The 15,435-nt window shown below is 48.1% G+C and overlaps 4 protein-coding genes across 4 annotated transcripts; 1 reads left to right on the forward strand and 3 right to left on the reverse strand.

The window, feature by feature from the left end:
- Positions 1-170: 170 nt before the first annotated feature.
- On the reverse strand, positions 171-3,542 carry GLAREA_03056 (uncharacterized protein; the record flags this gene model as incomplete). Its single annotated transcript, XM_008088141.1, has 2 exons — positions 171-494; positions 546-3,542. 2 exons carry the CDS (start codon positions 3,540-3,542, stop codon positions 171-173), a joined length of 3,321 nt encoding a protein of 1,106 aa, XP_008086332.1.
- An 854-nt stretch (positions 3,543-4,396) lies between these two features.
- On the reverse strand, positions 4,397-7,084 carry GLAREA_03057 ((Phosphotyrosine protein) phosphatases II; the record flags this gene model as incomplete). Its single annotated transcript, XM_008088142.1, has 2 exons — positions 4,397-5,329; positions 5,381-7,084. The coding sequence occupies 2 exons, from the start codon at positions 7,082-7,084 to the stop codon at positions 4,397-4,399; spliced, it is 2,637 nt and encodes an 878-aa protein (XP_008086333.1).
- A 2,950-nt stretch (positions 7,085-10,034) lies between these two features.
- On the forward strand, positions 10,035-11,543 carry GLAREA_03058 (MFS general substrate transporter; the record flags this gene model as incomplete). Its single annotated transcript, XM_008088143.1, has 1 exon — positions 10,035-11,543. One exon carries the CDS (start codon positions 10,035-10,037, stop codon positions 11,541-11,543), a length of 1,509 nt encoding a protein of 502 aa, XP_008086334.1.
- A 1,287-nt stretch (positions 11,544-12,830) lies between these two features.
- Positions 12,831-15,291, reverse strand: GLAREA_03059 (uncharacterized protein; the record flags this gene model as incomplete). Its single annotated transcript, XM_008088144.1, has 4 exons — positions 12,831-12,924; positions 12,977-13,988; positions 14,035-15,151; positions 15,211-15,291. 4 exons carry the CDS (start codon positions 15,289-15,291, stop codon positions 12,831-12,833), a joined length of 2,304 nt encoding a protein of 767 aa, XP_008086335.1.
- Positions 15,292-15,435: the final 144 nt, after the last annotated feature.

Here is a 15,435-nt window from a genome sequence, read left to right on the forward strand (position 1 = left end):
ACACAAGCCATACGATTACGCTCTTTGTGGCAGCAAAATACCACCCCTTCATTTTGTTTCATCCAGAAACCAGTCTATTATCTTCAAAAAAGAACTTTTCTCATGGTATAACAACCCCCCCTCAATTCTCACCACCCCAGTTTTCTATCTATAATACAAATCCTCATCCCTTATAACTCCGTCTGCGCCCTCGCCAACGCATCATGAAGATGCGCCGGGAATCTGTATCTCAACTGACTCGTATACGTCGTCAAATCCAGACTCGTCTGTCTCATCTCATCCATAAGCTGTTTCCGCGCTCCCTCGTTGCCGCTGAACTGGCTAGCCATGTAATGAGCGCGCGCTTCGTTTGCGCTCTGCAGTGCCCACATGATGAGGTTAGGTACGCATGCGGCGATACAGGATGGGAGGGAGGAGAATTTGCCGGCTTGATTACGGATTTTAGTTGCGTTGCCGCCGGTTTTGATGGGGAGGATGTCGAGACTTCCGAGGGACTGGATGGGAATTAGTATGTAGGATTAATTGAGTGTAAAAAGGTAACTTACGTCGAGCGCATCAATCCAACGTCGGTTTTCGACGTGGTTTCTGACACGTTGAACGCATTTCAAAGCGTTGAATGTGTTGACAGTCTTGTCGACTAATTTGTGTGCACATCGAGATTGATAGATGTTCAGCATACCCTGAGCAAGAACCATTGGATCATCAATCGCCGTCAAACTGATACTGCCGGCTTCAACTGTGTGTTGATCCGCTTGTGCGTTTGATTTGGTAGGTTCAAGGCGTAATTGTTCTTGTCCAATGGGTACGGAAAGAAACTCTCCGCAAACGCGGTTGAGCAGCCTCATGGTTGTGTCAACTTCACCAGCTAAAAAGTACAGTAGTACTGCATCGGTGACCCGCCCGTTGTCATCTGCAGTACTGGCAGCTTGGATGGTAATGGTTCTCATGAAGTCGGTAGTCTCTTCAAGGCCAATCAAGTTGATACGTTCCTCAATGACGCCTCTTTGACGTTCACCATTGAAACGAAGATCACCTAAGAGCAGGGCAAATTCCTTACTCTCCAGTACCAGCTCTCGTAGTGCATCATGGCACAAGGTGATTTGACTTATACCACCTTGCCCAGGAATGTCCTTATTAAGACAAATGAGGACGAGGTAGTCAACCGCAGCTGCAGCGTTGGCAGCTCTAAAGTCACGGGTGTAGTAACCAATCACCCGTCCAAAGTTGATCTGAGGATTTTCTCTAGTTGTCCAGCTCAAGAGATCTTCTCCGGCAAGATTTGGGTCTGAAACTCTCAGCAAGCCGTAGAAGTCCATTGCAATTGCAAGATGAACGGCATCAGTGTACGAAAATGGGTATAGATATGCCACGGCTTGTTCAAACATCCCACATGCAACTTGGAAGAAGACGAAGGATCCAAAGGAACATCCAATTTCGGCACCTCCTTTTTCGAAGAATCGGTTGCCAATTTCCTTCATGGTCTTCTGTAGATCTGCTAGTCCGTATGCTTCACTAGCAATCTCGTCGATCCGACTGCTTTCACGTGCGAGCACCAACTGAAGCCAGACGAAATCTTCAACCGAGTGATTAACACCCTCAAGATTACGAGATTTCAAGTCGCAACGTCCAATGATCTTGTAACAAGCCATTCGATATGGGTCGATGGAGTTTTCGGGTGCGATTCGAAGTCGCTGATTGTATTCGTTATTGATTCGGTCCTGTAGATCCCGGCGCAACCGCCTATCAGGGCTGTTGCAGTATTCCGTGATATACGAGCTGAAGTTGCGGTCAATGGCTCTGAATGCTACCGCATTAGCGTTCACATAGTCCATTATCTCCTGAATGTGACCGGTGCGTAAGAGGTAGTAAACCAGCGCCCAAACATAGTCTTCCCCAAGGATTTGAAGGTCAACATTATCGCCGGAGAGTCTTTTTTTCGAGGCCAGTAGTCGCACATAGGCCTTCATCTTGCTGATGACATTCGGAATACCTCCCAAGTTCGCTTCCCTCGGGTTTTTACTGATTAGTGACTCCACTTCGTCAAAGGCCAGTCTCTCCAGACACTTGGTCCCTCCCCGAAGGATCTTTTTGTTGACTTCCATACTTGCTGAAGAAACAGAGTTTTCGTCCAAGTAGGCCTTTGCAAACGAACGTTCTTTCACAGCTAATGGATCAGATAACGAATCTACATCGGGATTTTCAGCCACGATATCAGCCAAAGCCCTGTAAGCTTTGAGTAAATCCGGACTATGCTGTTCCCCAGTCTGCGCAACGACTGTACTCAGTTCCTTGCATATTGGATAGAAGCGTTTCCTTAGTCGTGAAATGTTTAATTCCTGCACCTTCTCCGCATATTTTCCTTGCTTGTCTCTCTGGAATTGCTCGCCAGGTTTTGTAGCTGTGATTCCGTTCTTCTCACTCTGCTTTTCCACATCTGCAAATGCTTGTTGACTTGGCTTTCCTCCAGAACTTGCTGCTCCAATCGCTGATTTCGCCATGCTAGATCTCCCAAACGCACTTGTACCCATCGGTCCAACGCCTCTAGAGCCGGCAAGAGCTGCAGCCTTGCTCTTTCTTGATCGTCCAAATCCACCAGAGTCGGGAGCAGAAGACTCTCTGAAGCTTGCACGGCCAGCTGCTGGGATATCTTCCCTTGGCTTGATACCAAAATGCTGATATATCTTTTTCCGTTGTGCCTCCCATTCCATCGTGACATTGTCTTCTAAGAATGCATCGAAGTCGCGTACAGACCGTGCCAGTCCATCTGCAATCATACTAAGCGTAGTCTGCGTCTGGATATTCGCTAGGTATCCTTCCACATCTGTATCCACCTGTTGTTGTGTCACTGATCGTTCGGCCCGTCCCGTCCCAGCACTGAAAACATTCAGATCTCTGACAGCAGCGCCTGGATCCACCCCAGAAGCCGCAAGAAGGTAATGCGCTCTACCATCCACATTGCCATCTGCCGCGCCAGTCCCCAGACGTTTTATCCGCTGTCGAAGATCTCCCAGACCCAATTGAAGCGCAGGAAGATCCTCAGTAATCCCAGATTCGCCATATGCCCTTTTTCTACTCCTCTCTAACAGCGAATCGAAGTACGCATGGTTCTGTCCATTCTGCGTGGACTGCTGCAATGGGCCTTGCGACTGCGCAGCGGTATTTGGTTGCTGTTGGCCTTGTGTACTCTGTCCGAATCCTCCAAATCCACTATTGTTCGTGTTTTGATTTTGGTTCTGCTGCGTACTCTGCCCAAAACCACCGAATCCACCAAGCCCAGAACCGGCAGTCTGCTGTTGATTTTGCGGTTGTGAAGTCTGACCCAGCCCCAAACCACCCCCCTGGCCCTGGTTCTGGTTCTGCTGCTGATTGTTGAGATTTCCAAACAGACTCGATCCACCAGTATTCCCCCCTAACCCACTTCCTCCTGTATTACTCGACCCAAACAATGTGCTTCCCCCCAGACTAGGCGCTGAATTGGTATTGGTATTAGCGCCAAATAGAGGCGCGGGTTTGTTTCCAAAGAGACCACCGCCAGTTGCCATTTCGAATTATATCTCGGCGTTTTGGTCTGGGTGTTGGCGGGTCGAGTTAGTTTGTTGCGCGGATGCAACAGCTGGAATACAAGTACGCGATACTTTATTTTGTATTTGGGAGACGCGAGGAAGCTTTCCCCATAGAGGGCCTGAAATGTAAGGCGTGAATTTATTGACTGCTCGCTTCGCCCAGATTAGGTAGCAACCAATTTCTAACGACCATCTGTTTTCAATGTGGATGAGAACGGCTCACTCAAGAACTCGGTTTAATCTGATCAATTTGACACTCCATGTTCTCAGTTGTATTCGGAAGTTAATTGGAACAAGATTTTTTTATCCGTAATAAAAGTCTTGTCGTATACTCCTAGTAGACTACCCAGTTTCCCTTCAGTAATTGAACGTCCACCTATCGAAAACAATATATTTCAAGATTATTTGCTTTTTCTGAATAATCACATAACATTCTCATGCTAATTCCTAATCTATTTTACCCACCTTTCATCGCTATCATAACCTAAATTTATGTCCCCAACACTCCATGAATGCACAACTTGCCTGGCAACTCTACAAGACCTATTCAGGTCTCAAAGTTCCAAAGCCTCATCTTGACAGTATTAATTACACTGTCGATCCCCATATGCTTCTTTCCAGACGTAATGCCATATACCGAACTAAACGCCACCCCATGCAAAATGACAATGCAAAACTATCGACTTCTCCATGAACGTGTCGCTTCGTAAGTGAACACTCCCACAACCACCTCTTGTTAAGAAATCTGCAGCCTCTTCGTGCTGATACTAATGCTGATGCCTCTCGAATCTTCTCTATAATACGATCTTTCCACATGTCTCCTGGGCCCTTTCTCATGAAGATACGCCAGGTAATCTCCTTCTTTCAATATCAGCATGACCAGCACTCCCACTTCGCGCACGCCCGGTCTCTGGTGAACTGCCGACTGTCTCCTGGGCGATCCATTCCAGCACAGCTTCGTAACACAAGACGAATTGCCTCAAGGTCTGTACCATGCTTAGGCGCTGACCTCGGAAATCTTCCACTGTCTTTTCAACGAGGTCAACATCTGTGTTGAAAATCCAATCCCCATCTACGGCAGCCGATGACTTCTTCCCCTTGCCCATGTAATCACCACCGCTAACAGTCATTCCCTCCATCGGTGTAACTCCACTTGTTATTTCTTTACGTTGGCGTTTCAACATGTCGATAACTGAATCGATTGTACAGAATGTTCCAGTGCGTCCACAGCCGGCACTGCAATGCACTAATATCGGTCGTGGTGATTGACTCATTTCAGGATCATCCGAACGCGGCGATTGTGTCGAGGACGAAGATATTTGTTGCATGTTATTGCAGAGCTCCACGAGACTGAGCAATTGATCTGCGCTTGCTGGAGCTCCAAAGTCAGGCCACGAGGAGTAGTGTACTTGGGTGATTTCACGCATGGGAGAGAAAGGGTGGCCAGAGTGAGCTAGCGTAAATTTTCTCACTATTGCAAACGGTACGTCTGGTGAGACAGGAGCTGGTGGAGAAGCACTTTCAGAAGTGGTGTTGGCTCTTCGGCGACCAGCCTCTGAGCGATCTGACCGTGGACGGTACTTGTCTGAAGAGCGCTGTCTTTTTGGGCGCAGTGATATCTTCTTTTCAGAGAGATTCTTGAGTTTCAATGAGCCGTAATTCTGCGTATTCCAATATGGATGGCACTTGAGCTGGCCACCTTCTGACTCAGCAGTCAGCATAACAATAACTCTAACGTCTTGATCCCAGATCACACTCCAGAAGTCCTGCGTCGATGTTAGCTCCATGATAAGCAAAGGCGTGCATATAAGACTTACCTCAAAGGTAGCAGGAAGAGGTCCTTGCGATGCTATATATCTCTTGTTGCTCCTTGATGGCCTAATGTGACTTGCGTTGACATAATCACAAGCATCGTTCGAGTCATGCTGAAGCTTTACTCTAGTGTGTTCGAATGGCCAGATGTTGTTATATCGATTCTTACCACCTTTCTCAATCCCAGCAATCTGGACACGTTTGGACTCCGCACCGGGCGTGCCGTATGAGACTTGTGAGGAAAGTGCTTTTTCCATTCTCGATTTTTCGGTTAGCTCCAGCTTTAGGAATTTGTCCGCCAGTTTCTTTCCGTGATCTTCCTTATCAGCAACCTTAGATAACCACGCCGGAAGAGGTACATGAGCTAAAGCTTCTGGAAGCTTGACATCCATCTGGCCAACTCCGCCAATCAAATCTGTGTTCTGTCGAATGTTGCCGAAGAAGGGATTTGCCGCGCTCTTGAACGCAGGCATGGCACAACCACCGGCAACTGGAGCAACATCAGGAGCCATGTTCATCCCCAACGACAGATTAACTTTTGACGGCTTTTCCTGGGTCGACTTTTTATCGATAAGCTGAGGAAAGTTTTTGGCTACATCTGTGAAGCCTCCTCGCACAATGTAGGTCTTACCACTCCAGCCTTCCGTAGCAAACTTCTTCAGAGTATTAACAGATGAGAGTGCATCCTTTTTGTCTACAGACGAGGCATCATAGACAATAATGTATTGAACACTTTTCCATTGCGAGAACTTGTCCTGATCTTCTGGATTGGTAAAGGTATCTCGAAGCTTGTCCAGGGTAAACGAGGGCCTTTTCAATAGGGTAGTCGGTATGCAGAGATTGAGCGCACCCCGGATACGGGAAATGGCAAACTGCGTAGAAACACGAAGGTCTAGTAAGAGATATTGTGACAGTTGTAGACTAGTTAATAGATCTCGAACCTGGGACGACGGGATCATCGATGGACCTTCCTCTAAAGCAGACGGTAGGGTATCGGCTCTATGATGTGAAAGCTTTGGCGGCAATCGTATCTGAGGAGAAGGAGGATTGGCCCTGTTTTGTGGTAACGAGAGCCGAGGATGTCTATCATCGAGGCGAGACAGGGCATCTCGCTGCGTGCTTGCTGGATTCATCGGCATCGGTGACTGTTGCCTTGGTATATCAAAGAATGATGGCGTACTTAATCCATCCTTCTTGCTCTCATTTTTATTCGAGGACTGCCCTTTGCCGTCGTCCACATCTATCCACTCTGGTGTGCCATCGTTCTGGGATGGTCTTAGTCTTGGAGGTATAGACACAGGAGTCTCGGGTCTCGTAGGTCTCCGGTCTGGTTTTGGTCGAGGTCCTGGGGTAGAGGCGAAATGCGACAGGTTTCCATGTCCCAGATTGAATCCCTTCGTGCCTTCGCTCTGTCTTCTAAACAACTCAAATTCGGGATTCGCGTTCAGCGGTATATGCATTGGTGTTTGAGTCCCGAAGGACGCGATTGAGGACGAGGGACTCCAGTTAGATTGCGGGCCAACTGCTGAGTTTCGGGGGTCGCTCGTCGGATCCACGATCATGCCAAAGTAATTAGGACTTGGTGTTTTGACCTCCGCGTGTGCTGCCGGCGAACCCAACAATGCTGAGTTTGGTGGCAATGCTTGGCCCACCGAAGGCGGTATTCGACTCGAGGAAGAGTAGGGTGTAGAACTTGTTCGTGGAGCCATCTTTGGCTGCGAACTTGAGTGTGAGCTCGAATGCAAATGCGAGTGAGACGACGTCGGCGTCGGTCTGGAGACTGTCTTGGGTACCATGATGATTTGGTGATTCGGGTTCAGGATGAGCCCGTTTCTTACTGAGAAGGAGACATGGCGAAGGCTGGAGGCGGAGAGGACAGTATATTGTTTTGTTCGAAGCGGTCGCGGGGCCGGGCTATGACGATTGTCTGGCGATGAACAGGCCCAAACTGGTGGTTGTATGTCGGGTATGTCAGAATTCGTAGGGGTTGGCTCTTGAGTAGGAGCGATCGACAAAGTCTCGAACGTCGAAGTGCACGCAACGTTTTGGGTTGAGATCCTGCAGCTGAACTGATTGTGGCTAGGAGCGACGGAGTGAGATGGCAGTCCGAATGTATTTGAGGGACAACAGGGACAACAGGGACGATAATACGGGCACAAGACTAGTTGAGAGGTTGACCCAGATGCCTGACGCAATATGTCAGCGGTTTGCTAGTGAGCCGTACGGTAGCGGATCGTGATCTTGTCTTGTCCTGTCAAAAAGGAGCGAAGCACCAGCACCAGAAGGGGGCAAATTTAAAAGTTGGTAAGAACCAAGGGGCTAGCGCCACAACAACACACCATATTTGTCGTTGAGTAATCCACCGCATTGCGACTGTTTTATTCATGCTTATTATAGGGTGCCTGCTTTTGAATCATTCCATTCATTCACTCTGGTAATCAGCTCTCCCTATGCAAAAGTACTTCGTACCAGTGGTTGTCCTTGTTTGCTCGCTACGGCTGGATACAGCAGACGCTGGTGTTTGACTGAGCCTCACGTCAGGGTTCTCACCGAGTGACTTGATGATGTCACGTCTCGTCTATGACGGAGCCGTGGGTGAAGCCGAGTTCCTTTCTTTGACAGCTGGGGAAGGCTGGTGAGGTTTCGGCTAACAGCTCTTCATTAACAATTCATTAATCTATATTCTAAGAAACATATGCTAGCGTGGACTATGTTGTTCTAGAACTCTTATTGAAAATATCCTGAGCAATAGAAGTGTGGGAGATTACCGTTGAGGTCCCCGAATCTTTAGGCTATTTTTAGCCTTCGACCGTCAACCAGTCCTTCGTATCTGAGGCTTCACTTGAATAAACAGTCGACTCTTTAACACCTCACTACTCAATACTCACTACTACTACGTCTGAGCATCTATTGAACAGAGCAACATCTACTTTGTACATCAGCAGCCTCGTGTCCCCGAAACCTCGCATCCCATCGTCACAATCGCACCGCATTATCAAGCATGCAGCAGAATATCTTCCTGGCATCTGTCATTCGAGATTCTCCCACGTCGTACCGCAGCATCCTATGACCCTCCTCCCTCACCACCGCCCTTCCAAACATCACCGTACAATCCAGCCGTACCTTATGGCTGAAAGGTCTAGACCGTCTGGACCACCAACTTCAAGCTGCCACAAAGAGATTCAAAGAATACTCAGCCTCTGGTCAAAAGGGTCATCGCAGCCCCAGACCATTCACCAGAACTACCTAGGTAATGGATCCTTACATACATCAAACACCGATGACCTCATTTGTTCACCTATATAGCCCAAGTTTGCTTATTAGTTAACAAGCTGCCTACCTACTTTGTAGATAGGTACCTAAGTAGCTCCCCATCTCCCATTCACGCATGCAACAAACGTATGATGTGAGATATCTGATTCAGAATCTGGACCCTTTGTGCAACCACATCCCGACTTTCCAAGTCATCGGAGTAGAAGACCGGCCTCCGTCCAAAAAGCTTGACAATTGGATGTTGGCCCCGTTGACAAAGTGATTGGAACGTCATTTGGCGTACAGCAGGGTTTATTTGGTGACAGCCCGAGTCCGAAAGAGTGGGAGGCGCACGTGAGCATCTATTTGTCGCATGTGAACTTTGAAGTCAGCCCTGGAGGTAAGTCCTCTACATGTGACCTCTACCTCTTCATTGTTTGCGAAAGGTATCTTGCAATTCGCAACAGTGTTTGACCAAGCTACTTTACTATTTAGCTTACTCACAACATAAGGTAATTTCAGTAAGCTTTCCGCTCTCCACTGACGCCATGTCTATCCAAAACCAGCATGGGCGACGGTCACCTGACTTGAACCATGTATTCATCTGGGGAATCCCCGCTTCTGAGATTACTCGTTACCTTACCTACTCCTTCCTCCTTCCACGCTCTGTTCTAATTGTGTTCTGCAGCACTCAAGTTGAAGCTATTGCGAGCCTTTTCTTTCTTCATCGTCTGCCGTTGCACAAACACGTTTATCTGTCCACGGCGTTTCCTATGAATCAACGCGACCGGCACTACTCGCCCTAAAGACCGTTGTGTATGCTGCCGCTCGGCAGACCAGTGTTGCCACGGCGCGGTCACTCAAAGTCAGATAGTGATGGCCTCGGCCGGCGGAGCCTCTTCTGGCACCCCCTTTCGTCCCAACTCCTTATCTTCTGTGGGTTCCTCGGTTCCTGGCTGCAGAAGCTTCACGTCCCGAGCATTTCTCGCATGTGGTTCGTCTGCGGGGTCGGCAGTTCCTATTGGATCGTGTTGGCAGATCTCGCCTGTTGCGGTATCAGAGAATCATCCTCACCAGCAAAAGTAACTTGTGTCGGGCAAGATAAGCTTAGCTTCGTACATCGTGGTGCTGAGCTCGAGTGAGCTTTGCCAAATCACCCGTGGAATTCTAATCTTTCCTTGGCAAGTGTCAAGGGAGTCTTGTCAGTAAGTGATGATTTGCGGATGAGATAGATGTTTAAGGTTATCTGGAGATGAAAACCTTGCAGAGCAGAGCAATGGTTTCTATAAACCAACTCGATATCCCACCCAGATATCTGCAGATCAGCTCCTCACATCACAAGAAGGTAACACTACAACTCCTACTTCATCGACAATCACAAGAGTAGCAAAGTCATAACACTTCACCATGGATGCCAAACGAATCTCGACCGAGTCGGGTTCCGACTCACCTCGTGATGTCAAAACTCCCTACATCACCGAGCCAGAATCCGAGATTCCAATATTCGAGGGATCAGCCGCCGTGGTTGATCATCACGCTGAGCGAGCACTATGTCGCAAATTCGACTATCGACTGCTTCCAGTATTGGCTGTCATGTATCTGTTTAACGCACTCGATAAGGGAAATTTGGGAAACGCAAAGACAGCGCATTTGGAGAGAGATCTAGGCTTCAAGAAGAATCAATACAACATCATCCTCTCGGTGTTCTACGTCCCATATGTGTTATTCGCACCGCCGCTGGGCTTGTTGGGAAAGAAATATGGCCCCTCGAGGGTACTGCCATTGATGATGTTCTCGTTTGGGTCTTTTACCATCCTGGCCGTGGCGGTACAGAACTTTGCTGGAATGATGGCTTTGAGATGGTTCTTAGGAATGGCTGAGAGTGCTTTCTTCCCACTTGTCATCTACTATCTCACAACCTTTTACCGAAGAGGAGAATTAGCTCGCCGTCTGGCCATCTTCTACGCTGCTTCCAACATTGCCAATGCATTTTCTGGACTTTTGGCTTTTGGCGTTTTCCACATCACAAACACACCTCTTTACCCTTGGCGATATCTCTTCTTGATCGAAGGATCTCTCACAGTCCTTTTCGCCGTCTTCACCTGGTTCTATCTTCCTCTAAACGCCGCCTCGGCGAACTTCCTTAACGAAGAAGAAAAGAAACTAGCCTTCCACCGAGTCCAAACGGATTCCTCCTCCACAGTCAACGAAAAGCTCAATCTCAAAGACTCTCTCAAAATATTCCTCCAACCCGCCTCCTGGGCCTTCCTCACCATCGAAATCTGTCTCGGCGTCCCCCTCCAATCCGTCTCCCTCTTTCTCCCCCAAATCGTCGCCCGTCTCGGCTACTCAACCGTCAAAACAAACCTCTACACCGCAGCCCCCAACATCACCGGCGCAGCCATGCTCCTCATCCTCGCCTTCTCCTCTGATTTCACCCGTCGACGAGGACCCTTCATCGTTCTAGGCTTCCTCTTCACCTTTTGCGGCATGATTATCTATACCGCCATCGACGTCCTCCACCACAAGCAAATCGCCTACTTCGCTACCTTTATGATGTGCTGGGGTACCTCGGCGCCTTCCGTCCTTCTCTCAACATGGTACAACAACAACACTCCCCATGAAGGCCGGCGCATCGTGCTCACCTCCGTCGGCGTCCCACTCGCTAACGTCATGGGTCTGGTCTCAAGTAACATCTTCACACCGGAATCAGCGCCCGAATATATACCTGCGCTAGCTACGACGGCGGCGTTTGGTGCGTTTGGCGCGTTGGTGGCTGGGCTATTGAGTTTGTATATGGTGTTTGACAATAAGAGGAGAGATCGGAAGTTGGGACGGAAACTTGATATCCGGGATGTGCCTACTGAGTTGCTTAAGGATGGTCCGAAGGTGCCTGAGTTTAGGTGGTTTTTGTGATTTGGTTTTGAGCGTAGATAAATATGAAAAGCAATGTTCTTGATTTTAGCGGGTTGTAGCGGAGACAACAGGTTGAAATACACTATGTTAAAGTGAACCGAGTATTTTGTGTCAAATGGTTAAAGTGAGCACCAGTGATTATCCACGCACTCCATCGACTGGACTCTCAATGCCACAGTAACGATTTGCAATTTTAAACGAGGAGGATTGTCAATGGATTTAGACGTGTAGCCTAGATAAGATTTTCTTCATTCTGACGTTGCGTTGGGGGGAGGATTTTTATTTTCTGTTACTAAATTGTGGAGAGAATAGATTCTTGTATTTACTTGTGGAGTATGATGAGTTACATGAGTAAGGTGAGTATAATAAGTAACCTACATCTAATGAGTAAACTAATTCTATTTAGCAAAGCGATTACAATCAAGTAAAATGAATTCCAATAACCAAAAGTGTCAAACAAAACGCCCCTGGTCTATCGACTTAAGCAAACTGACATAAAGATACCCCTTAAACCTTCTCCTTCGTAACAACCAATTCTGAAAAAATGGCGCAAGAAAAAGGGGTCGAGAAAAGACTGCCTGCCCTCTACCTTAACATCGGAGATGGAGTTTCACACTACGCACAGGACAGGTATATTTCGGTTGGACCCAGACAAACATTCGGTGGCACGTTCACGGACGTTCAGCGTACTAACGAGTCACTCCAATAACTCGTGAGTACTCGAGTATGAAATACGGAGGATAAACCACTCAAAACTCAACTGGTTCAATTGACGATCACACCTCACCTCCTTAAAGATCACATCACCACACTCACACGGCTTATAGGTTAATTTCATTTCTATTCGTCTCCCATCACTAGCTAATTATCAAAAAAGCCATGTATTCATAAAGTCATTGAAGAAGTGGTGGTGGTATCAAAAATAAAGCAAAATCCCAGTTCGCCTGTACGCCGCGCTTGTTGTCATGTGTTTCGTATCTAATGTGCTCGGTCGGTGAGAGAGCAGCCAAAATGTGTGGAGTTGATTGTGTCAGAAGGGTTGTAGAAAGGTTGGGTTGGAGTGAGATTCTGAGATATCTCAAGGTACCGGTGGAGATTTCGGCCCCTTTCTAGTCGTCTTGCATAGTATGTCTGAGAAGTATAGTGACGTTTCAGTTACTCAAGAGTCTCGAGTAGCCTGTAACGTCTCAGAGGTAGATATGTAGATTTTTCCGTCGGAAATGGTGCAGCTTGCCGCTATCAGTTTGTATCCAGTAGTTGACTTCGGATAAATATACTTTCAGTATTTCATCGCCAGTCGTCATCATACTCATCCATACCCTCGACAAGGATACAGACATTGACACATGCCGCATATGCTTCACGAATTGCACATGCCATGCTAAATCGACGGTCAGCGTAGTTTCAAAGTGATTTGTGAGATATTAACGAACCATGTCTTCTCTACATCCGCAACGACAGCACTCAGCCCCCAGTGACTACACCATGCTCTAGCCAATACCTCGTTATCAGCCACTCCAAACGCATTTACCACAAGCACCCTTTCAGAATCATCGTCACCAGTATTAGATACCGACTCTTGCTTTGATCCTACACTACCCGACCGACTGTAAGTGCCTCCCCAATCGCGGATATTCAGAATCTCAGAAACGTTAATTTCTTTGTAAACATAATCGAAGAAGAGTGGATGAGGGCCACGAGCACAAGGACACGCAAATATGAAGGAGACATCGTAGGTCAGTCTCAGGGGCCAAGACTTCCCATCAATGGCAAACTGTACGCAAGAATCGTAGACGAGTGGTCGTCCATCTGCTGCCGCACCTGGGGGGGTTATTGAGGCTGCTTTCAAAGACAGGGTTTCGACTCGGACAATGTCAACTAAGTCGTCTTCATCTGGGAAGAGGAGTTTGTACTCTTCGACCGGATAGGAGTCTGCTGGTGGTCCCAGAGGATCTGATCGTTCCATCATAGTTGTCACATCTTTAGGGGTTAGAACTTGTTTAGGGCGCCTTTGCCGAATACGTGCTATGCCTACACGTGGAAGATCCGCTGTTGGACGCACCGGGCCGACCCAGCCAGCGATCTCGCGACACGTTGGAGCAAGGACTTTGCCGACGATCGAAGTACTAGACCAGTAAGTCGTACCACGATATTGGAAGCCGCTGTTGGGGTGTATGTGTGTTAATGCTGCCAAAGCGTTGGCTTCGATGCCATCGTCGCAGTCGATGAGAGTATTCATAATGAGCCAAGGAAGTGTGGTTCCAGGTAGAATCATTCCTGTAAAGTATGACATAGCATCTGAGCTTCGATCCTCCAACCGTTCAGCATTTGGATCGAGTTCCCTCAGAGTTTTGTCAACTTGGGCAAGATTAGGCCATTTCATGGCTCGCGAAAATCTGTGCAACGACTTCACTTGAAGCTTTTTTGATTTCAGCCGAAATTTGACTACGGAATCGTTAGGTCAGATTACCGAAAAAGTAACTAAACTCACTTTCTTCAGGATTGGCGCCCGTAACGAACTTTTCGATTATCATAGATTCTCTCCATCTTCTTGCGAGAGCGAGATTCCAGGAAATAGATGGGGGAAGTTGTGAAAGCAGTTGCGCTTTTGCTGCTTCGCTATGCTGTTTGGAGTGTATTCTCAGGTCAAGTTCTATGCTAAGTAGCAATTGGTGAAAGAACAATTTGTACCTCCCGTGATCTGTATATCCAGCATTCGCGAAGAATTTGGCTACAACTTGGTTTCCCGGTTTGCTGAAATCTATCCATTCGCGGCGAGAAAGCACAATGATCAGGTCGGCAATTTGTTTCTCCATGCCCTTATGTGGACTTAACAGCTTGTCCGGGTCTTTGAGCAATTTCTTATAGAGATTAGTATACATCAGGTCTTCGTAGTCTTCTTCAAAGCCCCCTTCAAGATACCTTAACCGATCCAATATTGTGGAAAGCTCAACTTCTCGGGGCCGCATGTCTGGTTCTCTCAACTCAATAGGTGGACTAGGATTTCCAGATAACCCCACCCAATAAGTAAGTGTGCATGTTCCCGGTCTTGGACCATAACAAAAGGCCATGCTTGGTTGCTCTAAAGTTTCCCATGGGTGCTCAGCAGGTTCGGGGCCTTGGAGTCGGAATGAGTTGACCGTATATCTCCCATTAAATGGCTCACCACAATCGGTCCCTGCAGGTCCGTTTCCCTCACATACCGCGAATAGATTGTAATACTCTTCAGAAGAATGTGCTATTGTACGTCTGCTACCCTTAAACGCCGGCGCCCCATTTGCGATGAGTTCCATGGCCTTTCCCTGTGAGAGGGCATCACGACGCAGGCCTGCTGGGGGCCATTCCGTCAGAGGAGCTGGGTATGAGATCGGAGGCACTTGGCTTGCGATAGACATCCGACGACCGTCCCCTTCTTCTTCTCTACGACGTCGATCATCCCGATGCCCATCTTTGTGCCTCTCTCTGTGACCCTCGCTGCGTCGTTCTCGGTGCTTGTGACGGCGCTCTCCCTTGGACGGTGGTGAAGCTTCGCTGTGCGACCGCGGGGAATGATCTCTTCTATGGCTGCTAGTTGAGGGTCTCCGGGTAGACCTACGATCATCTTCATACTAAAAATCGGAGATTAGCACATGCGTTTCCCAGATAATTTGGAGTGGGGGATGGGTACATCTGGGGAATCTTTGGACGGCCTCTCCGAAGTGCTTCGACTCCGAAAGAGACCCAGTAACTTCTTCTTAGCCTCACTCATGGTACCGTCTGGGTTTTCATCGATTCCTCGGTGAGTTTGGCGATAAGTTATAGAAGTTGAAGCGCGTCGTGGGTGCGGCTGCGAGGCTATAATGTCTCAGAACATTCGTGGTGGGCTGTGGGACTGGGTGACCCCTCCACCTGA

Source organism: Glarea lozoyensis, assembly GCF_000409485.1.
Source record: "Glarea lozoyensis ATCC 20868 chromosome Unknown GLAREA6, whole genome shotgun sequence".
Lineage (NCBI taxonomy): Eukaryota > Fungi > Ascomycota > Leotiomycetes > Helotiales > Helotiaceae > Glarea > Glarea lozoyensis.